Source organism: Astyanax mexicanus, chromosome 5, assembly GCF_023375975.1.
Source record: "Astyanax mexicanus isolate ESR-SI-001 chromosome 5, AstMex3_surface, whole genome shotgun sequence".
NCBI classification, from domain to species: Eukaryota; Metazoa; Chordata; class Actinopteri; order Characiformes; family Acestrorhamphidae; genus Astyanax; species Astyanax mexicanus.
In genome coordinates, this window is record NC_064412.1 from 49,676,860 (window position 1) to 49,701,657 (window position 24,798).

The 24,798-nt window shown below is 36.6% G+C and overlaps 1 protein-coding gene across 2 annotated transcripts; it reads right to left on the reverse strand.

Moving 5' to 3' along the window:
* Positions 1 to 39: 39 nt before the first annotated feature.
* Positions 40 to 24,205, reverse strand: dzip1l (DAZ interacting zinc finger protein 1-like). Of its 2 annotated transcripts, none has more exons than XM_049479320.1 (16): positions 23,933 to 24,205; positions 17,892 to 18,453; positions 15,671 to 15,755; positions 13,495 to 13,619; positions 12,644 to 12,805; positions 11,041 to 11,160; positions 10,870 to 10,932; positions 9,926 to 10,072; positions 9,440 to 9,470; positions 9,210 to 9,293; positions 8,927 to 9,060; positions 7,995 to 8,184; positions 6,640 to 6,817; positions 4,725 to 4,927; positions 3,870 to 4,003; positions 40 to 2,692 (listed from the first exon to the last, which is right to left on the reverse strand). In XM_049479320.1, the coding sequence occupies exons 2-16, from the start codon at positions 18,402 to 18,404 to the stop codon at positions 2,546 to 2,548; spliced, it is 2,316 nt and encodes a 771-aa protein (XP_049335277.1). In that variant the 5' UTR covers positions 18,405 to 18,453; positions 23,933 to 24,205; the 3' UTR covers positions 40 to 2,545. The 2 variants fall into 2 exon arrangements, with proteins under 2 accessions (XP_049335277.1, XP_049335276.1); XM_049479319.1 differs by having other exon boundaries at positions 17,892 to 18,464.
* Positions 24,206 to 24,798: the final 593 nt, after the last annotated feature.

The window sequence follows — 24,798 nt, forward strand, 5'->3', positions numbered from 1 at the left end:
TATATATATATATATATATATATATAAATATTTAAAAAAAAAAAAATGGCTCATATGTTATTTTATAAAATATGATAATGAAACTATAGATCATTACCTACTTCATAGCTGATTGTCTTTGTGCTAATTAATGTGCAAAATAACAATATAAATAACAGCCCTTTTAAATCCACATTTTCTGTGTGCATATTTTCTCTTTAATTAAGGGTGTAACACTTTATGTATCCGTACCGAACCGAACTGTAGTTTTAAAACTGTGGTAGAAAACTGTGGTAGAAAACTGTGGTAGAAAACTGTAGTGGATCAGATGATAAAGTATTTGCCCCCTACAGATTTTTGTGTTTTTGTATTATTTTTATAATGATATTTTTTCGATTATCAAACAAACTTTAATATCAGACAAATATAACCTAAGTAAATAAAAAAGCCCTTTTTAAATGATAATTTTATTTTATTTATGGAAAAAAAACTGTCCAAACTAATCTAGTCCTTTGAGAAAAAGTGTTTGACCCCTAAACCTAATTACTTGGTTGTGTCACTCTTGGCAGCAACAACTGTAATCAAGCTTAACTGATAACTGGCAACGAGTCTTTCACATCTCTGTGGAGGAATTTTGTTCCACTCTTCTTTACAGATTTATTTAATTCAGCCACATTGTAGGTTTTTTTTGTTTGTTTTTTTAAGCCATTCAGAGGTGAACTTGTTTGTGTGCTGTGGGTGGTTGTCCTGCTGCAGAACCCAAGTACACCTGAGCTTGAGGTCACAAACAGATGGACGGATATATTCTCCTTGAGGATTGTCTGGTAAACAGCAGAATTCCTGCGTCCATCTATTACAGCAAGTTCTTCAGGCCCTAAAGCAGCAAAGCAGCCCCAGACCATTACACTACCACCACCATGTTTTACATTCAGTATGATGTTCCTTTTCTGAAAATATGTGTTAGTTTTATGCCAGATTTAATGAGACAAACACCTTCTAAAAAGTTCCACTTTTGTCACGTCAGTCCAAAGAATATTAACCCAAACACCTGGAGATCAGTAAGATGTTTTTGGGCAAATGTGAGACGGGCCATTGTGTTCTCTTTTGTTCAGCAGTGTTTTTTTTTGTCTTGGAACTTTTCTATGAATAGCATTTTCACCCAGTCTCTTTCTTATTATTTAATCATTAACACTGACCTTAACTGAGGCAAGTGAGACCTGCAGTTCTTTAAATGTTGTTCTGGGTTATACTGTGACCTCCTGGATGAGTTGTTCATGCCCTTTTGGAATAATCTTATTCAGCCAGCCACTCCTGGGAAGGTTCACCTGTGTTTTACTGTATGTTTTCTCCATTGGTGAATTTTAGCTTTAACTGTGGTGTACTGTGAATCACAAAGCCCTTAAAAATTACTTTCTAACTATTTCTAGAATGATAGATCATCATTCTTGATTCTACAGGTCTGGCATTAATCAGGCGTAGTTGTGGTTAGTAATAAAATTGAACTCAGCTTTCCAAAAAGTGTGATTAAGCACAGTTCATTTATGGGGGTGCAAACACTTTTTTACACAGGGCTAGAATAGTTTGGATAGTTTTTTTTTATTTCAATAAATAGAATTATCTAACATTTAAAATATTTAAATATATATATATTTTTCATATTGACTCAGGTTATTTTTGTCTGATAATAAAGTTAGTTTGATATTGAGAAAAATATCAGTATGACAAAAAAACAAAAACAAAAGAAATCTATAGGAGGGCAAATACTTTTTCACACCACTGTATATATTATACCAATACTAAAAATGCTATTATAGACTGCTACACCCCTAGTCCACATAGATAAATTAGTAACTTATAATGACATAGTATGAACAGAAAATGTGGTCAAACTATAATTTTTACACTGGAGCAACAAGGCTTATGTCACTAACAGTGAACTGTCATAAATCGCTGCTATTATGACCAAATTACATCATTCATACTACATGACATACAAACATATTTACCTCAGTTTACGCGATTTATGACACTATATACGCTGACATGCCAAAATTCATGGGACAGCAGTATGTGAATTACTCATAAAATGTTAACCCAAAGACAGGCTTAGGAATGTTCATGCCTGTATAAGCTGCGAGGTGTTCTCTTTTGAAGCATTCCATTTCTGAAGTTGTGTTTCGGAATTTAGTGAAACTAAAAATGTACGGCATAGAAGGCTAATATTACCACCCACAGTGGACAGTGCAGTGTGTGGTAATGATCGTTTCCAGCAGCATCTGGCTAGAGTTGTCCATGTTAACAGACAAGGGATTGTTGAATTGAATGAAAATATCATCCACTATACATTTAATGCAGGAGACCCCACACACACATTCCACAGTTAATTGCAGCAAGGGTTAGCCTGTATGGGGTATGACAAAAGTCATGGGACACAATACAGTTCCTGTCCCAAGACTTCAGGCATTGAATTTGAGCTACACAAAAAGTTAGTAAGTGTTTTTGGCGGATCCTTTACTTTAAACATTTAAAGCACTTTAGTGATAGACACGGTGCCCAACAGCACAGCTCACCACACTCGTGCCCGGCTGGCTGCTGAGCTCCAGACACTGGTACCTGAGGTGCCACCCATATCTGAGCTCCTGTGAGGTCCTGTGGGCAGGGCAGTGAGATCTTCTATGGAGGACAGGTCCAAATCACTCTCCTCCTCCGACACCTACCGACAGCACAGAATGGAATCAAATGTGTATAAAATCAAACGATCATAACTGTAATGTAAATGTACAGTTTTTATAGCTTATTTATTCCATACACAGACCTGCTGACTGGATAGTGAATAGTGTGTTTAATATGTATATAGTATAGAGGGTTACATTATTTGAAATGTACCTACATACAGGCTTTATAACACATTCATAAGCATTGCATAATGTTTTTACAAAGTAACAATTGCATATATATATATATATATATATATATATATATATATATATATATATATATATATATATATATAAACTGCTTTTGCCTTTACTATTGGTAAAACATGCATGAGTGTTACATATTCCATTTAAAATTTCATAGATTGGTTGATCAGAGGGAAATGCTTTTATTGGAAATGTTCTTTCATGCATTAAATAACTAATGTCTACAAAAAAATTGTGCTATTATTCTAAAATGTGTTACCACTTATTTTTTTTCATAGAACTCATGTCATGTTGCAAATAGAGGTGATATATTTATATATTGTGATATATTTAACCCTTGTGTGGTGTTCATATTTTTGTTACTGGTTTACTTTATTACTTGTATTTAATTCAGCAAAATTAAGCAATTTTACATTAAAATGCTTTACACATGCTCGCTTTACCTAAATTTCAAGCAATATAAACAGCTTACATGGTTAATATTTGCCCTTTACCTTTCTTATGTTACATTTCTTTCAAAAAGTGCTACTCTTTTTTATTAGTTTTTTAATAAAATGTAAAAGAAAATGAATTTAACTCAAGATATGAGAAGTAAATTTGTTTAGTTTCATTTACAAATGAAGCAATGTTTATTAGCCCTTGGCCAAACATACTGTATGTAATATAAATGGTTGGGGGGGGGAGGGGGGTGGGGGGTGTACAGTGTGTGTTTATCGAAAATTAGAGTTAGAGTTAGAAAAAATATTTTTTTAGTATCATTTGATGAAAAATGAAAACGGGTCCACAGACCCGAACACCACATAAGGGTTAAAGAGATATTTAATGTTAAATTAAGTCATATGCAGCCAAATATTTATATAAGTCACTGTACTAAATGCATGAAAGAGTATTTAAATAGGAGTTTATAAAAATCTGCCACGTCCACGATTCAACATACAAATGCAGTATGGAGCAGTTTTATCGTACCGCCTGCTGTTTGGTGATAGAAGGTCTGGAAGGCAAGGTGGCTGGAGGAAACATTTGGACCCCTCCTGCAGGTTTGGTGACCGGGCTGCTCAGCTGCTTCTCTAAACTTCTTGTCAGGGTTTGGACGACTGAACCTGGGGGCAGAAATCAAAAACAAAATCAAAATGTTTTACCCTTTTTTACATATTACAGTATATATCAAGGTTGATTTAATATTCAGTTTTTGATACCGTTTCTCTGATTCTGCTATTTATAGGTTTATGTTTGAATAAAATGAACATTGTTGTTTTATTCTATAAACTACAGACAACATTTTTCCCAAATTCCAAATAAAAATATTGTCATTTAGAGCATTTATTTGTAGAATATGAGAAATGGCTGAAATAACAAAAAAGATGCAGAGCTTTCAGACATCAAATAATGCAAAGAAAACAAGTTCATATTCATAAAGTTTTAAGAGTTCAGAAATCAATATTTGATGGAATAACCCTGGTTTTTAATCACAGTTTTTTTTCATGCATCTTGGCATCATGTTCTCCTCCACTAGTTTTACACACTGCTTTTGGATAACTTTATGCCTTTCCTCCTGGTGCAAAAGTTCAAGCAGTTCAGTTTGGTTTGATGGCTTGTGATCATCCATCTTCCATATTATACTACTTATTCTGTGTGTTTATAATCACTGTGGTTATAATCTATATCAATGCTTTGCAAACAAACATGGCCCCCTCCTTATCATCATTTACAATAAATAAGAATAAAAGGGGGGGGGAATGGAACCATATGCTTATTTACAGTCATTGTTACAATATAAACCCAAATACTAGTAAATTTAATTTAAACCCTACTCTCCCTCACCGTGTGTACCATACGCCTGCAGACCTTTTGGTTGGTCTGACTCCTCTGATGTGTCACTGTCTGACCAGTCCAGCTCAGTGCTGGGTTTGTGCTGGTCTGCTGGTGGGGTGATGTGTGTGGAGGGTGAGGGTTTGCCTCGAGAGCTGGTGATGTAGGCGCTGTCCTCGGCCGACTCGTCCTCCTCTGAACTGAAGGGTGGGGTGCTGAAAGAAGGAAAGCACAGGTTAAACACACATTAGCGCTGGCTGATAAGAAAAGACTGCTAGTGCAAACATCTGGACCTGATGCTACTTTGCTTAATGGCCTAACCCTTTAAAATACCTGGATAAATGATTTACCAACTGTTCATACATGTGCACTATACTATATATCCAAATATTCATTCTAATGAATGCATTTAGATACTTTTCTTCCATTAAGTCACACCCATTGCTGACACAGATGTGCAAATGCACCCACATACACATGTGGCTTGTCCAGGCCCTGTACAGAAGTACTATCAATAGAACAGGATTCTCTGTTTAGAGCAGGGGTGTCCAAACTTTTTTTGTTTGGGGCAAAAGGAGAAATATATTTGCCAAAGACTCTGTAATAAAACAAATTATGAAATATACCACTTTAAATAATAAATTTTTTCTGATTACTTTCATTTACACATCATTTTACTTGACTTACTATCTTTATCTTTGACAGTATTGTGTAAACTAAGATTTTTCAAATTGATGTTTTATTTCATGATGTCTCTTGATATTAAACACTTTAATTACGGCAACTTTCAGACTCATTTGTCCTTTTCATGCGCTAAAATTGCGCACTCTCTCCGCTTTTAGACTCTTTGGCCCGTTTTCTGTGCTAGAAATGCGCACCCTCTCCGCTTTTAGACTCTTTGGCCCGTTTTCTGCACTAGAAATGCACACCCTCTCCGCTTTTAGACTCTTTGGCCCGTTTTCTGCACTAGAAATGCGCACCCTCTCCGCTTTTAGACTCTTTGGCCGGTTTTCTGCGCTAGAAATGCGTACCCTCTCCGCTTTTAGACTCTTTTGCCCTTTTTCTGCGCTAGAAAGGCGCACTTTCTCCGCTTTTAGACTCTTTGGCCCGTTTTTTGCGCTAAAAATGCGCACTCTCTCCGCTTTTAGACTCTTTGGCCGGTTTTCTGCGCTAGAAATGCGAACCCTCTCCGCTTTTAGACTCTTTGGCTGGTTTTCTGCGCTAGAAACACGCACCCTCTCCGCTTTTAGACTCTTTGGCCTGTTTTTTGCGCTAGAAATGCGCACTCTCTCCGCTTTTAGACTCTTTGGCCCGTTTTTTGCGCTAGAAATGCGCACTCTCTCCGCTTTTAGACTCTTTGGCATGTTTTTCTGCATTAGAAACCCACACTCTCGCCGCTTTCATTCTATTTCTAAAATACCTAGTTTGGACACCCCTGGTTTAGAGTTTGAACATAAAACAAGCATGAACCAACTGACACCATTCTTTTATGCCAGGCAAAGGCTATAGTGGGGTAAAAAGCCCCAGTATTGAGCTGTGAAACAGTGGAACATTGTTCTCTAGAGTGATGGAGCTCCAATCTATTCTACTCTTTTGTATGGGATAAGTTTGGGAGTTGGTAATGAGGTGGGGTGCTTTAATTGCCGAATGCATTCAAATCATCACAGCAATGCTGTGAATCCAAAATGTAATAGTATCTTGCCTACCGTGACTGTAGAGACAGTCACTCCAACACGAACGTTCAATCTGTTAATTTTTCTGGATGTTATTAGAACGTTTTTATTAAACTTTTAAAACGTTCCAGTAACGCCACTGCAACATCATTTGTGTTAACGATTTAATAAAAAAAAAATCCATAACATTAGTATTTATCTAGCTGGGAACATTATGTGAGAAACGTAATATTTCCCCGTAAGATCATGTTTACCCGCTCTTCTTCTTCTTCGGAGTGTGTGCAGCTGCAGTCGGAGTGTGTGCTGGTGTTTTTCCGCGTGGCGCAGGTATAGGAGGCTGCAGAGTGCTAGTCTTCTGATGGGAGTGTTTGGAGCTGTTTTGTCTGGTTTTAGAGCCTCTTTCCATCACTGGACTGTGGGGCTTCTTCCTCTCTGAACAAAATACAACATCAGTCACGATAAATATTTCACACACAATACTATATTACAAAGAGTATTAAATGTACAAGCTTTTTAAGCTTGAAAGTTTTCTACATATTGTCACTATCAGGTGCAGTGTGGGCAGTGTGCCAAATCCTGCTAGAAAATGAAATCTGCATCTTAGGAGCAAGAGTGGAGAGAGACACAGTCCAAGCTGCTTGAGGTCTAGTGTGAAGTTTCCACCAATCAGTGATGGTTTGGAGAGACATGTCATCTGCTGGTGTTGATCCACTGTGTTTTATTATCAAGCCTAAAGTCAGTGCAGTTTTGTTTTCCCACAAAATCTTACAGCAGGAGAGGGAGGGGGAGAGGGTCAGTTGGTGAACAAGAAGGAGAAGATGGAGACTTAAAGCCAAACAGTTATTTTGACCTCTCTTTCTTTCTTTGTTAAATTCCCCTTTTGGTTAACTTTGGAAGGACTTTGGAAGAATGTAAACCTAATTTTGGACGAAGTAAACTGTTCAACTTTAAACCCAATGGATTTCTTGTCGTATTTCCTTTTTTTTTGGTGGACTTAATTAAGGGGAGTGTGGTAGAGCGTCAAGCTTATTCATAAATGGAACCTATAACTTTTATGGAGATGCAGATTTCTTTTTCCAGTAGGACTTGGCACACTGCCCACACTGCCAAAAGTACCAATTGGTCTTACATAATATTCTATTTTTCGAAGATGCTGACTTTTGGGTTTTAATTGGCTGTAAGTCATTATCATCAATGATAAAAGAAATAAACTTAAAGTAGATCACTGTGTGTGTAATATATCTATATGAATTTCACATTTTGAACTGCACCTGTAAATGGGCAGAGGCTCCCTTTACTCTGCATTAATTTGTTGTTGAATTGCTTATGTTGGATAATGTATTTTTTTAATTCTATACAATTTTAATTCTGTTAAAAATAAGGGTTAATCTACAGTTACAGTAGATACAGGAATCACCAGCATAGTCTGTTATAGCCATGCCTGCATGCCATGGGGAGTTGAATTTCAGCACAACGCTAATTCCTTTTTCTTCTTCTATTGTTTAATGGGTGACGAACCGAGATTTTCCATGTTTGTGTACTTGTGGTGTTCTTTTCTGGTACTGTGGTGTTCACACAGGTATATATATGTATATGCTTCTATGCTTACGCTGGGTGTGTGTAGCTGAAGATTTAATATTTTGGTTCTTCTGCAGATCCTTCATTCTGGTGTTCAACTCCAACACCAGGTTCTCCCTCAGGTCCTGTAGGTGGACCTGGCTCCTGGTCCTCTGCAGTCGCTGAGCAGACACCACCGAGCTCAGACTCTTTAGCGTCTGCTTAGAGATTCCTTTTGTGCCCTAAATATATAGCAGAATATTAGAATCAATATCTTATAGTTGTATCAGAATGAAATTAACTCTTTCATTACTGGCCCATGGCTGCATTCATTTGCAGGTTGTGATTCTGTTGTACATGACAAAAGTATTCAGACATTTCTTTTTTTTTTTTTTTTGTGTTACATATAATTATGAACTTCATATAAATATAAACTGTATAAAATTATTACATATAAGTAAATTGTTATATTATAGGCAACATAATGTTAAAACTTAATAAGTATTTAAATAATCTAATATTATTAATGACTACACCACTACAGTTAGTATACCTTAGAGCTGGACAATATGGCCAAAACCTATATCACAATATATATTTTTTAAATTTTGGTCGATTCAATATAGTTTTATTACAATATTATTATGAATAGTATAGCTCCACCCTTGGTGTACATAGTTATATGTTGCTAGAGGTGGGTGATAATATTTTATCATTACATCAATATTTAAATAAAATAAATCGTATTTATCATGTTTCTACATACAGACAGATTGCAGTAGAAGATTCTGATATAGATTCTGCTGTAAAATATATGTACAGTTGGGTCAGTGTTATTTAAGCACTGATGATATCCTATCATATCATATCCTAGCATATCATTTATACAATAAGAAAATTAATAACAATACAAAACAATAAATAATTACACACAATACACACTTATTTATACATACATATTTATTTTGTGTGTTTGTGTTTTACCTTCCTCAGTCCCATCTTCTCCAGTCTCTCCTCCAGTGTCTCCTCTAGGATGGGTCTAAATTCCTTCATCAACTCAGAATTTCCTCTCAGTGATTCAAGAACTTTCCTCTGAGCCTCCATCGAATCCTCCAGCCCTGCAGAATCCCATACAGCACAGGACATAACAGTATAGTATACATCTGACTTCTGATGTGATTTTCATTTGAAGTAAATAATTAAGCTAACTTATCAATTAAGTTATATAAAATGTGTGTAATGTAATGTAATTTGTTTAAAATCATACTTTCTTCTTCTTCCTCCTCATTATCATCATCTTCTTCCTCTACAGAAGAGTTTTGTGCTTTTGGAACAACATTTGTTGGTGGACCTGCAAAAAAAAACAAAAAACATACAGATTAATAATACAGGGAATAATATATTATATGGAACAATATATTATATGTAGTCTAAAATTATATACATATAATATTAGACTACACACAGGATAGATCCAATATCATTCTGGCCAGTTACCTGACAGTGGTCTTGCAGATAGTTTCTTAATCTGAAATGCAAACATAGATGTAACTGAAATTAATTGAATTAGTGTGAAGTCTGATAGTGGGTGCAGGTGGATGGGATGTAAATGTTAAAGTGTGAGTATTTAACATTCCTCCAACCACAATGTCACGTGAGTACCAGGAATATACCATAGAAGATATTACCACCCACAGTGGACAGTGCAGTGGATGGTAATGATGGAACTCACAACCACATTAAAACAATGCAGTGTTCTGTAGCTTACACAGGACATGGCAAAAGTCAGTTCCTGTCTTATCACGTTCAGTATTACCTCAGTTTTGTCTTGTCATTTCATTTAAATCAACAAATAAATATTAGAAGTTATTTCAACAGTTTAACAGTAGTTTTAAAATAATTATGAATATTTCAAATTAAATAGATTAGAAACAAATACACAACTCATTATTAAACACTATACCCAACACCCAACCCTCTCACCTTCTGCTCGTGGGAGCGGATGAGTCTGTCTTTCTGTTTGATCTGAGAGGAGAGAGACAGGAGCTGCTGCTTCAGGTTCTGCAGGCTGGAGCTGGAGCTGTGCTCCACAGTCAGAGCCCTCTGCAGCCGGACATTCTCACTCTGCAGCTGATACACACCAACAAACGTATAGATTTAATTTCAAGTAATTTAAAGACAAGGGTTTCATATAATATGTGATATGATAGCTGCCAATCTAAATACAATCCTAAATCAGAAACAGTAGAAATCAGAAGATGGGGCAGTACGGAAAAAACAAAAATAGCATTTCATGTAATTTACTCTGACTTTTACTTGATTGCAGAAAATTAATTTGATTTAAATATATAAACAAACACTTTCCAAGTAAACGGCAAAAAAAACTTCCATCCATATATTATCACAACATGGATTTTTCATTATTTAATTTTATTATTAACAATAATAAAATTAACAATATTACTGTGTACCAGATGGCACAGCACTAGTTGGCAATACTTTGCAAAGACGTCAATATACAATGCATGTATACAAACAAAGTAAAATGAGAAAATGTAAAAGTTGAGCTTTGTTAATACTCCAGTGATGTAGAGAAAATATGCTGATTATGATTGGCTGACTGATGCGTGCTGCCTGCGTAGGATGCCTGCCTGCGGGTCGATGGGAGTTGTAGTTCAGGGTTGGGATGGTAGAAGGTGGGAGAATGTGAGTTTAGGAGAGTCCATTCATAAATGAAATGAAGTTGATCAGACAAAACATTAAATATTTTGGGTAATACTGTCTGCAATCAAATAACAGTCAAATAAATAGAAAATGAAGGAACACTGCTGTTTTGCTTTTTCCACATTGTCCCAGCTTTTTCTGAGTGGGGTTACAGCAGTGCATGTAACATCTGTATCTGAAACCAACCATGTAACTCCTCTCACCTCCTCTTTCTCCTGTTGGTGAAGGTTCTGCAGCTCTTTCACTTTCTTCCTCCACTCATTCCTCTAAAGAAAAAACAGCAAGCAAGATAGCAGACACATTATAATAGTCTTGTCTGCCGTCAGACTTATGTATAAAGCAGAGGACAGATATGAAGTAGCAGAAAACCAGACCTTCTGAGCCATATGCTCCTTCAGCTGTTTCTCCTTGACCAGTCTTCTCTCGCTCTCCACCTCGTCCTCACCTCGTACAGGAGACCCACTCTGCTCTCTGCTCTCCAGCTCCTGCAGTTTCTACACACAGAAACATCATATTAACCCTATCCAGACTGGATTAGTTTAGCAGGAAAGAGATTGTAATAAAATGTTTACATGTCTTTGCTGTGATAAACTGACCTTCAGATGAGTGAGTTTTTACCGGGTTGTATTTTCTGTGCTTCATATATAGACATGATCATTTATTCATCATTTAGAGAAAGAAAAATGTTGCCATTTTCTCTGTGTAAATACGCTGGCATGCCAGAAGTCATGGGAGAGGTACTACCAGAATTTTTGAGCTACTGAGCGCACCTAAAGCCGCACCAAACTATTATTTTTTTTTCACATGACTATAAGCTGTACCGCGAACAGTGCTGTGAAATGGCTGGTTTAAAAAAAAAAAATACTGTAGCCTACCAGGAAAAGTCACGAGAGTAAAGTCATAATTTTAAAAGTTAAAAGTAGATTAATTCATTGGGCTGCCAGTTTAAGAAACTTGGAGGTAAAGGAGCATTTTCTGCTTATGATCTGTTACAGGGCTGCTGTGATTACCATCAGTTATCATTCATTTAATACCTGCTGCTTATTGAAAGTCTATTGTTACAGATTGTAACAGTGTCCGGATTTTGCGAAGCATCTATACCGGTAGCCTAGCCTATCTTGCGCTTCTATAAACATTTGATTGAATGTCTCTGTGTTATATAAACCATATCAAGGTCATATATACTGTGAAGCATGATATTCGTGCAAATTATGATCTCTACAATGTGGAATTGTGTTTACTGACTTAGTTCTAACTGTACACTGTAAAATGAGGTAAGAAAAAATATATAAAATATAAAAATGTATATAATGGAATTTGGGACAGTTCTCTAAATTACTTATATGAGAACTGCTTTAAATCTGTAACAATATAGCTAGTCTAAATAATAATAATACAATGTATTAAGATGTGTATTTGCTCAATCTGGTAATTTATTCCATTATGTTTCTTAAAAAAGTGTTTCAGATGTGACAAAATGTAATTGCAAGATGTAGGACATTAATATCATGATATTACACTAAAAACATTTATCCTTTTTACAGAATTAATTTGTAAGCCTAATATAAATTTATGTGAGAGTAAAATTGGAAGCAAAATGTTTTGTGCGCTCAGTCACTAAACTGCAGTGTGAAAGTGCTCTTAAAGGGAATGTCAAGTGATACGCTGCTTGGCACACCGACAAGCCCTAAATTAAGCAGTGCACAGTTGATGGCTTGATTATAGATTACTAAAAAAGGGGGCCCTTGGTATTCCTTGCCTGATGAGCGCCAGTTTTATCATATCTTTTTTTTTAAGATCGTTGTGACAGCATATGAGGATACTTTTAAAGCATCCTTTTTACTGTATACCAGCTCTACCTCTTCACATGCATGCTGTCTTCTATCAGGTCCAACTAGTCTGTCTTATTTATTCAGGATCTAAGTGTGTGTCTCCATCTAGTGGCTCCAGAAAGATATTGCTGATATTTTTCCTCACATTTTCTATGGAGAAGCTCCTGTTAGCCATGCCTTTAAACTCCTGCAGAAAGAGCTGGCGCAGTTCCTGAATCTCCTGCTGAAACTTTTTCCTCTCCTCCTCCTTCCATCTCTCCATCGCCTCCTTCTCTGCCGTCTCTCTCCTACGCTGCTCCTCCTGCTCCTAAAGGGTTAAGGGCAGTGACAAACATTATGAGACTATTTAGATGCAATTATTTAAATTAATGTGTTTGCTTGTATTGGTTAATATCAGAGACTGTAAAAAAGATGGACGCCATGTGTCGCCGTTCCCATTCGTTCAATGAAAAGACTGTAGAGAGACAGCCTACTCATTTAAATAACCCCGCCCCTGAGGGCTGCCTGAGGGCTGAGCTCACACAGTCTATGGTCCCGCCCATAAAGTCATTGGTCCCACCCCGGCTACGTGTAACCCAGCCCTTTTACAATAACCACACCTTTTTGAATAGAGCTGAATAACGTGTTAAAAAACAAATTCTGTGGGGATATAAAACTTTGTCAATATAAGCAGAGGTTATACTAGCTGTTACATTAAAATAATTACAGTATATTGGAAAAAAACTTCTTTGAACGTTGTCTGTTTTGCCATTAAAACCTATGGGGATGGGTGGGGTTACACACAAATAAAGAATACAATGTATGAGAAGGTGTGCCCAAACATTTCATGGGTACTGTATGTAGACATTGTCTTTAATATTTGATCTTATATATATGTACTTTAACTTTAAATAAATTTTTTGACTAGCCCTGCATCCACTCTCTCCACTTTAATCGCAATAAAACAAATATGCAGCACAACCTAAAATGCTGCTTGTCATGCAGGTCCAGACGCACCTGCTGTCTCTGGTGAGCATCTGCCTCCTTCTCTGCTGCCAGTTTAAGCTGAGTCAGCCTCAGTTTCTCCTTCAGTTCCTCGATCCCGTCCTCCATCTGCTCCACCTGCTTCTTCTTCTGTCTCTCTGAAACAGAATCACAGTTGCTATTTGAAGCTGAGAACTATTTAATGAGATTACAGGTTGCTGCAACCACGTACTCTGAAAAACCTTTATTTTAGATCATTTATTTAGGTCAATTTATCTGAAAAAATAGATTTAAAGTTATATTCACAAATGCCACTTTTCAATGTCAAAAACTGTGCAGAACAGAAGACTTATTTTACCTATTTACAGAAGCATCATCCACTTCTCTACTGGAATCTGCACAGTAAATGCAGGCTCGCAATTTTTTTTTGTGGACACTATATCATCCCAAAAATTATTGCGATAAACAATTTTTATTGTAATTGTCAGGCCATTAAATTCAACAAATATAATGATACTAGAATTATAAAAAAAAAAAAAAAAAGCAATTACAGTCTTCAAAAAATATTAATCATAGTTTGGGAAATATATGTATTTTTGTTTACCCACTGCAGTCCACACTGTGAGTATGAAATCACAGTTATTGAAACATTGGGCATTGCACAACTGGCTAAAATACTGTTTACTGTTATATACATGAAAAAAATACAAATAAACACAATAGAAGATAATGATTAATTAATATTTTTAAGGTAATGTCCATGTCAGTCATGATGCTGTCAATTTGCCTGCTCAAGACTCTGTGAACTGTGCCATAAAGACCTAAGTTCCCAGCATACACCCACATTGGACTAACCTGACTCTGACACTGATCACTTGACGCTACGGTGCTCCTGCTCTCCAAGTTACTAATTTGCTCCACCTGCCCTCCCTAGTATATGTACCCCTCAGTTTACTCAGTTCCTTGCATCTAGTATTGAATCTATTTTTTCTAGCTCTTCTATGACATATTTCTTTGCTTTGCCTTCTTCACTACTGACCCTTTTTTGTATTACCATTTATAGTCTTTTGCCTTGCCCATTCTATTGATTACCTGTTACCGACCATTTCTCTTTTGCTTTTTCCCTTGTTTTGTTTGATTTACCGTGTTTGACTCTGCTTGCCTGACTTCTCTCTGGAATGTGTTTACATTTGCTGCCATTCTGTTACTGACCTTGCCTGTCCCTCACAATTCTTGTAAGCCTAGTCCCTTTTGTAATAAACTCTGTCATTTCTATCTGCAAATGTCTGTCCCTCGTCTGACCTGTGGGAGAGTCCATTTATTGTACGATAGGTAGGCCTGTCACAATAGCAAACAATATTTTGTCCCAGAAATTATTGCGATAAACTATATTGTTGGCATTTTTAAACCACTAATTTGGCACTAATAAAATTATAACATAATATCTTAACAAAGGAAATAACCCTTTTAAAGACACACATTGTGAAGTGCGGAGGCAGGGGAACCGTGGGTCTGCCCCACACCATGACATGCAGCCCCAGTCTGTCCCAGCTGGCCCGCGTTGAACCGGCATAAAGACACTGCCTCAGGCTAAGGCAACATGAACCTAAGACACTAAAGTTAAGCAACTAGAGCCGCACTGGGCCGTTACTATGTTTATTTATGTTTGTTTTCGGTGTTGATAGAAGGCTTTTTTCCTAATAAAGGTACATTTTTAGTTAATTCACTCCATGTGTCGGTGTCTCTCTGTGCTTCTGCACTAAGTAAGTGCATTTTTGTAAGTGCAAACACAATGGACGATATAATGATTATTAAAATAACTGAGGTCATGTTCATTTATTCAACAATAAGTCAATAATGTAGTTATTGTGACAGGCCTAACAATAGGTCGATAATATAATTATAATTATCAGGACAGGCATATTCAGGCCTACACATTACATTTGCTATATGTGAACTCAATAAATCAGAGTATTGCTTGAACACAGATGACCCTTCCCCACACATCTCCACACATCAAAAAGCAAATCTGCATAGCGTGATACACTTTAGACCCAGCAGCCCACACATTAAACCAGAAGAAAATCTGCATATTTTCTCACATTTTGCAAAACATGTCTTAAGAAACTAATGATTAAACCCACTCCCAGAACTTGTAGGACTGACACACTGTGAGTTCTCCTCATGATACACGTGGGAGGTTCTGTACCTGCATCTGTGATCTCAGGATGCCGCCGCTGGATGTGTGACTGCAGGTAGGAGTAATTGACGAAGGATTTCTCACAGAACTGGCACTGAAACGAGAGACGAGCAGGAGATTTTAGTCAACATCCCAACTTTTTCTTTTTACAAACTTTCAAAGATTGCTAACACCCTAACTTATCATTGCAGAGATTGGCTTTTTCATCAAAACTGTCTTCAATGTCTTAGACGCTACACTACACTGACATGCCAAAAGTCATGGGACTGGGACGGGAACTAGTATCATGTCAAATAATGACATTTGCCATGTCACATAGAACACTGCACTGACCTTTGGGATATGTGGGTGGGATATTTCTTCTGTATTTATTGATTGAATGTGGATGTGATTTCTGCCAGAGTCACTTGTCTGTTCACTCGGACAGTTTCAGCCAGACTCCGCCGATCACAATCATTATAATTACCACCCAGTGCACTGTCCACTGTGAGTGTCAATGCCTTTCATGAGGTATTCCTGATACACATTTGACACTGTGGTTTGAGGAATGTTTAAATGCCTGACTCTAACTCCCACAATTCACCTGGCCTTACCATGAGCTTGCTGGCCAGTGTTTAATAATCCTCACTCACAAGATAACACCTCACAACTTATACTGCAGTGGTCTTTTTAGGTTGTTCCCTGAAAAAAAAAGTTCATATTTTCAATTCAGTTTACAGAATGCTGCCTCGTGACTTTTGACATTAGTTTATTTGTCTAAAAGTTTGTGAACATTTTTTTTTAACTAATGCTGTATTCAGCTGCTTTAAGTTGCACCTGACACATACGCGCAAAAAAAATGAACACAAAGTTAATCTAGTCCTAGTAGAGGAGTACTGCCAATAAAAAAGGACTCTCTGAAGTAGATAAACTAACACAAACCTATTGGTGCCATGCTTATTGCCAGGCATGGGCTATAGAGTAAGGCTGCAACGATTAGTCGATATAAATTACAATGATTATTATTAATTATTTATTCATTGTCGACTAATTGTTAATTTGTAACAGTACCACATTACACAAAGTGCTGGGGACAGAAAAAACTTGGTCTGTGTCTCCAAAAGTGCCCAAACTCAACAGATTACATAATTATTCACTAAATATCAGTACTCTCCACGTTTAAACAACATGTGGACATTTAAATGCCTTTTAAATCTTATGTTTAGCTGTTTTTCTGTTGTTTTTATAGATGAGGACATGACAGAAATAATCATTGGCTAATCGACTAATCGAAAAAAAAAAAGATCATCAGATTAGTCGACTACCAAAATAATCATTAGTTGCAGCCCTACTATAGAGGGGTATAAAGCCCCCAGTATTGAGCCTTGAAGCAGTGGAAATGTGTTCTCTGGAATGATGGAGCCCTATACAATACTTTTGGGATGGTGAAATGAGTTTGGGAGTTGTAGATGAGTTGGGGTGGTGATAATACAACTTTCTGGCCTTATTAATGTTTATCTTGTCACTAAATGCAATCAAATCTTTAGAGCAATGCTAGAAAATTTAGGAGGAAGCATTCCCCACTGGACAGTAGAGATAGTTACTTTAACAAAAGAAGAAGAAAATCTTTTAGATGAAACTGATTTTAGAAGAAACACTGATCAATAAGCTTGTGTCTCAATAAAGTTTTCATACAGGCTTCATACAGGTATTATGGTAATTAACCATTTTTAGACCTGAATTATGTCCCAGTGACAAATATAAAAATGCTTTTCTGTTTTCTGTTTGGTGCACACAAAATCAGACTTAGAGAAATCTGTATAAAAATTAAATGCATTTAACTAAAATATTTAATTGCTTTCTGTAATATACATTGCATTTGATGTCTGTGTTTAACATTTTTATTTTGGATTTGATATTGACATTTTTTGCTTTATAAAGCATCATAAAACAGTAGTTTTAACATAATAAAAGTGTTCTAAATCTGAAATTAGTAAAAATTACCTTTTACTTTTTTTGCCTAGTTGGCTCTAGTGCTGCCATGCCCTAATGCCTGATTTGCAGTTTTGTTTTTGTTTTCTTTCTAATGAAGTGGGCAGGGGCTAAGCTACTGTAAATTTTTCATTGGCTGGTTAATGTTCTATTCTGATGGACAATAGGCTTTAATTAGTGTTCTGTGCAACAAAACATAAAAAAGAAAACACATGTCCACTGTAATGTGCTCAGGGTCTGAAAGGGTTAAGCAGCTCACCTTGTGGTAATTATTGGCACTGGCCTGTAGGAGGAGCTGCTGAGTCGAGATCATTTTCTTCCTGCGCCGACTCTCCAGCTTCACCTCCTGCAACTCCTTCTCCAGCCGCGCCTGCTCCTCTGTGTCCCGCTGGTTCTGGGACAGTGCCCCATGCAGGCGCTCCTCCAGGGCAGACACCTGAGTGCTCAGGTAGTCCTGGCAGTGCAGCAGGTACTCAGTGCTGAGCTGGGACATGCGCAGGACCTTCAGCAGGGTGGGGTCTGTGGCCCCTCGGCAGTGTGGGCACCGCTCACTCTCAGCATCACAGAAGGTCACAGCGGTGATGAACTCCTGCAGGACGTTTATGTCCATCTCTCTCGCCACCCTGTCCACGTCCAGAGCTGAGAGACGCCGCCAGTCCATGGGCTCGGTGCGGGAGCGGAAGTGGAAGGGCAGGGCAGGGGGTCCGGTGCTCCAGGACAGGGGAGTGACCAGCGGAGAGCGGGGCTCTGCTGGGGAGAACTGGCCTGGCATGATAAGAGGTTTAGTGAAGAGAGGGCGGGATGAGGAGTAGTGACCACTTCTAAAGAAGGGCTTATGGAGGGGAGAGGGAGAGAGAGAGAGAGAGAGAGAGACAGAGAGAGAGAGAGAGAGAGAGAGACAGAGAGAGAGAGAGAAAAAGAGAGAGAGAGAGAGAGAGAGAGAGAGAGAGAGAGAGAGAGAGAAAAAGAGAGAGAGGTTAGAGCTATCAGACCAGAGAATTGATCCAACTCATTGAAAATGTATCTGTAAGACAAACCCACAGAGCGCTCAACAATCCCTAAACAGTAACATACGACACCAACACACACACACACACACACACACACACACTCACACACACACACACACACACACTAACAGGTACAATATTTATGTGTCATTTACACAAATGGTATAGAGCTTATTATGCAGGACACTCAACTAAGCATGCAGACATGAGGACAGACAGATAGACAGACAGACATGCAAGCAGGATGGATGGATAGATGTAGACAGACATATAGTACAAAATGCGGACAGACAGATAGAAAGAAATACATAGACAGAGCTACAGACTGACAGACAGACAAACCAATGGATGTACAGCTCTGGAAAAAAAATAAGAGACCACTTAAAAATCATGAGTTTCTTTCATTTTACCAAGTTGAAAACCTCTGGAATATAATCAAGAGGAAGATTGATGACCACAACCATCAACCTTATCTGATCTACTTGCATTTTTGCACCAGGAGTGGCATAACATTATCCAAAAGCAGTGTGTAAGACTGGTGGAGGAGAACATGATGCCAAGATGCATGAAAACTGTGATTAAAAAACAGGATAATTCCACCAAATATTGATTTCTGAACTCTTAAAACTTTATGAATATGAACTTGTTTTCTTTGCAATTTTTGAGGTCTGAAAGCTCTGCATCTTTTTTGTAATTTCAGCCATTTCTCATTTTCTGCAAATAAATGCTCTAAATGACAATATGTTTATTTAGAATTTGTGAGAAATGTTAACTGTAGTTTATAGATTAAAAAATAATGTTAATTTTACCCAAACATATAGCTGTAAATAACAAAATCAGAGAAACTGATTCAGAAACAGAAGTTTTCTCTTAATTTTTTTTCAGAGCAGTACATAAACAGATGTATCGGAGAACAGATACAAAGACAAGCAAGTAAGCAGTAAGATGCAGACAAGCATATGAAAGACATGCAGATGGACAGCTCAACTGAGAGACCGACATGGAGACAAACAGATAGATAACAAACTTTTACTGATCTGAGCAAAATTGAATGAAATAGAGTACACTGTAATAATATCAAGTGAAATAATAAATATGCACACAAATGTAGAAATCCCTCCTTTCTGTATTAATAACAATAAGAGGTAACACTATTAGATCAATAATTTTAATACATATATATATATATAACTTTATTGACACACTCCTAAAAAAAGAGCTTTGTTTACCTGGCTGTATATTTGGAAATGACTCATCTTCTTTGTCAAATATCTAGCTGAAGATGATCAGTGTAGTTCTGTTACCCCGGAGTGTGTGTGTAAACACTCTTAGTTTCTTAGCAGAGTGTGGAACTCCATTGTTCTATACTACAGCAGCTTTTTGACTGGCCTCTGTTTCTAGACAACCAGATGCCCCTCCTTCAGTCCACACCTCACTAACTGAACTAAATCATTCCAGAATGTACTATCATACAAAATGCTCAATCATTACAGCAATGGCAACAAATGATGACAAAAATATAGCGTTCCAAACAAATACTGTTAACATGCCATGATTTTTAAAAAGCATTGCAATGAATCAAAGTCATTCAAAATGCATTTTTTTTTTTACATTTTACATTTTATTATTTATGTTATTTATTTTACTATTTTTAAATATTAAATTTTATGTTTTTTTCATGTTTGTTTTATTTTTACAGTTTATTTTATAATTTACTTTATATCTTAGTGTTAATTTAGTTACTTCATTTTTTAGTCTTCTATTGTTTTTTGTGTTCGCTATTTTGTATTATTCTAATTATTTATTTTTTAATGTGACTGCAGCCTCATTACTTATTCTTTTATTCTGAATCATTTTAATTCTTCCTAAATAATAACTGTTTGTTTTAATTTTTATTGTTTTGTTTATTAAGTAACTTATGTTAGTTTAACCTAATAAAAAACTTTATTTAAATATTATTTTAAATTTCCAGACCCTTTAAATAGCAAATGGTCAGCTGCATTGGAAATGAGGATGCCCTTAAAGAAGGAGGATTACCATCAATGTTTTCCCAAGTTAAAATGAAGTTTGAGTGCTTGATTTTAGACAAAACATTAGTATTTAATATAATGTTTTATTTACCAGATACAATGTGAATATTGATCAGTGCTGCATGTCAGCAGTGTGTAAAGCAATGAGGCCTGAAATTTAACATCCTGCAGGTAAGTAAAACAATTCAATACACCTATATTACACTTATTTAACCATTATTATATTCTAATGAGAAAATATTAAACAAAAATATTTAAATATAGATATTTAGTTTCTTTTTACTATGTTTAAAAAAAAAGACTCACTGACAATCACTGAGATTATTATTATTAAGGTTACAGCAGTGAAACTCTAGTAAATGTTCAGTATTAAACTGGTCAGGGTTAATCCCGATGGGTGGCGCTATTTTCTGATCTGTCCTGGTGAGGACGGCTGATAAGACCACGCCCCCTAGCAACACAATTACCGCGCCCAAAACAAGCAGCAGCGTAGCCACGCCCCCTAGCAACGGCGTCCCTTCACGCTGACAGAAGTTACTATTGATTCCTTTGGAATCAAGTTACTGAACCGATTCTTTTGAACAGTCTATTTCTATAAACTGAAACTCTCATGGTAAATCTACTGTATATATATGAAAAAAACATATTAAAAATAGACTGCTTTCAAGCTTTTTTTTTGCTTTTTTCTCTTGGTGATATTATTGCTTATGATATGATATGGCACACCCCTTACATATAGCCATAAAGACATAAAGCCACCCAGTACTGAGCTGTGGAGCAGTGGAGCTGTGTTCTTTGGAATGATGGAGCTCCATCCAATACTTTTGAGATGATTTGGGGAGTGCCAAAATCAAGCAAATCCTCATGGGGAGGATCTGATTACAATCAGAGTGTTACTGGGCTCACAATGTTGGGTTATCATCACTTCCTTTTCATCTCCCCTTTACATCTCCCCAGTTTCTCAGCTCATCCTATTCAAAAGTATTTGGCAGAGCGCCATCATTCCAGATAAGTTTTATTGTCTTATTACTAGATTTTTTAAAACTGCTTTGTGATAATATCAGTTGCCAAAATTCATATACAAATACATTTTAGTTGATTTGATTGGGTAGAGAATGAAGAAGTTTCACAATCCTAATGTTTTGTGCTTTACACCTTGTTTGGTGCTACTAAGATTTTATGTTTTGTATGATTTTGTTTAAAGGGCATTAAAGAGAGTAAGGGTGGGACCAAATATATATTCTATTATATGTTATTGTGATCGATTGTATCACTTTTGTTTGCAATATATTATTGATTTGTGGTGTGAGACTCGCTCCCCAATTAGACTTACTAAAGTCACTGCTTCATTACTCCACGTGGTGGTGCTAATCAAATGAACAGGGTAAACCTGCATTGTCTTGCACTATATCACAGATGTATAAAACCATGCACCAAGGCATTCAGACTGATTATACAAACATTAGTGAAAGAATGGGTCACTCTCAGGAGCTCAGTGAACTCCAGCATGGTACCATGATAGGATGCAGCACCTGTGCAACGAGTCCAGTTGTGGAATTTTCTCACTACTAAATATTCCACAGCCAACTGTCAGTGATAGTATAACACAGTGGAAGGCAGCAACTGTCAGTGTAAAATAACATCACTACACACTTCCAAACTTCATGTAGCTTTAGATTAGATCAAGAACAGTAGAGTGTAGAGAGACTCGTGAAATGGGTTTCCATGACCGTGCAGCTTCATCTAATCCTTACATTACCAAACACAGCAATGCAAGCAAGTGAATACTTTTGGCAATATAGTGCACTTAAAGAAAACACAGCCAAATGTTTGAACACATCTCTTCTCATTCACTGTGTTTACTTTCTTTTTATATTTTTTACATTGTAAATGTAATATTGAATACCATATTAAAGCTATACAGGAACACATGCAGAATTATGTGAAGTGTACATTTAGCTTATATTTTCTCAGTGTCTAGATGAGGTAGAGTCCCTTGGAATAGTTTTTTTCAGCATCTTGAAGGAGTTCCTGGAGGTGCTGAACAATAGTTAATGCTTTTCCTTCACTCTGTGAAGCCCCAGCTCATCCCAAATCACCATGTGATCAGGTTTATGAAGCACAAAGATTGTTTTACTGTTTACTTCCTAATTCTATATGTGTTCCTTTAATTGATTTCTCTTTAATCTGTTTAATATTAATCTACAATGTAGAACATAAATTAAGAAATAAACAGACTGAAAGAGAAGGTGTGCCTAAAGTTTTTCAGTGGTAATGTATACTGATGTAGCAGTATTGTTGCTAAGTCTTCATTTGTGTTTTATAATTAGTTATTTTATTTGTAAGCACAACAAGACTGCTGCTCTATTTATTAGTACATTGTGCGGTGATAATAACTTTTCACCTTATCTTAGGTGAATCGTTGTGTGCCCGAATCAGCGTTCAGAACTCGTTCAAATGAATCGATTCGAGTCATCGCTGGAAGCTGGACGTCGTTAACTTCGCTCTTTTATAAATATATTAACCTAACATGCTGGTAAAAAAACAAAAACACATATACTATCGCATATTTTAGCACCTACACGCATAGACAGCACGATATTAATAAAAACAAAGCCTCTACAGCTTAAATTACTGTTAACTCTAACGTTTCCGTTACTTATTACATTCATCCAGTGATGGTAAAAATACAAGAATACTGTGTTTTTGTCTGGAAATTATTTGCCATATCACTTTTGAAAGGGTTAACGCCAGACTTTCTGTGAGGAAAATATGCGAAAATCCAGCTAGAGTTAGTTGGTAAGTTAGCTACTATATCTTACAACAAAATAAACCTGAATAATCCTGCTTTTACCTCATAACATTTAAGTTAATCCAAGATTATTCTGACGAGTTTAGCCTTTAGTTCGTCTTCCAGAAAGTAGCTAACGTTAGCTGGCTTTAGTTTAGCTAGGCTAAGTTATAAGAACTGTTTGTTAATGGTCCGTGGGTATCTAGCTATGCTAAGCTAAGCTAAGCTAACGGTTCTAACTATTGTTTATTTAGCTAGTTAACTAACTAAGTTACAGTTTTCAGTTGCCGTTCGCCCTAAACACGCTTCTTCCCTAATTTCTAGAAAAACTGGGACTATCTTTAAAGCCTTCCCAGCCTGTGAGTGTGTTTACGGAGTATTAAAAAGAAAATAAACGAATTAAAACGAGGAATAAAACTGGAGCATCTGAGTTCAGCTTCAGTTAACGTTATATAACAGGTAAACTTACCTGAGCTCCCAGACTCCTCCAAAGTCAAAGTCAAAGTGGTTTTTATTGTCATTTCAGCTATATAAGTTACAGAGTACACAGTGAAACGAAACAACGTTCCTCCAAGGACCATGGTGCACATAAACGAGGTTAGCAAACTATCGTATCTAAAGCCGAGATAAGCAGAAGTTTCCAGCATGGCTCTGAAGAAAAGTGTAATTTAGGAGTTTAGAGTAAAAACAGGTTATTTAGAGTGTGTAAGTCAGTGTGTTGGAGTGAGGAACAGCTGGTGGGTGGGTGGAGTAAACACACACAGTTTCCTTGGAGATCTGCTACAGTACAGAGTATGACAACCCAGCTTAAAGCCAGGCATGGTTCATTATAGCTCTGCCTGATTGTAAGTTAATGATGTTTACCATTTAACTTTGAATCGTTTAAAAAGCTATTAGTGCAAGGCTATATTAGTCTGTTTTATGGTCAGAGGTTATGCAGTTCAAGAGCACGCTGATATATGTTAATATAAAAGAGAATAGCATGATATAATGTAATATAATGCTGCATTAGCAGATCAAGGCAAGTCTAGACTAGTAGCTAGGCCTATAATAATTACTTACAGATGTGATTAATAAATGGACATTTACTGATATATGTTTAAATCCCTGTTGAATGACTTTGGGACTTCAGCACCCAAATCAGCCAGTGCATCAGTAAAATAAACACAAGAGGGAGCTCTTGCTATTTAGCTGAAGTTTGGTGTCATTTCATGAGCCTGAACTATGCATTCTAATATTCTATTATAAATTATACTAATAACCAGAAAGAAAATCACTTTCAAAATCTTAAAAATATATATAAAACATATACAATATATATATTTTAATTTATTA

What these genes read in the sequence shown, in the direction of transcription:
- dzip1l (XM_049479320.1), bottom strand. Translation starts at nt 18,404, where the DNA reads ATGCCAGGCCAGTTCTCCCCAGCAGAGCCCCGCTCTCCGCTGGTCACT. An exon ending in ACCAACAGGAGAAAGAGGAG is followed by an intron (nt 10,073 to 10,869) that starts GTGAGAGGAGTT and finishes GGTGTGTATCAG; the next exon opens with CTGCAGAGTGAGAATGTCCG. An exon ending in TGAGGAGGAAGAAGAAGAAA is followed by an intron (nt 9,061 to 9,209) that starts GTATGATTTTAA and finishes GGGATTCTGCAG; the next exon opens with GGCTGGAGGATTCGATGGAG.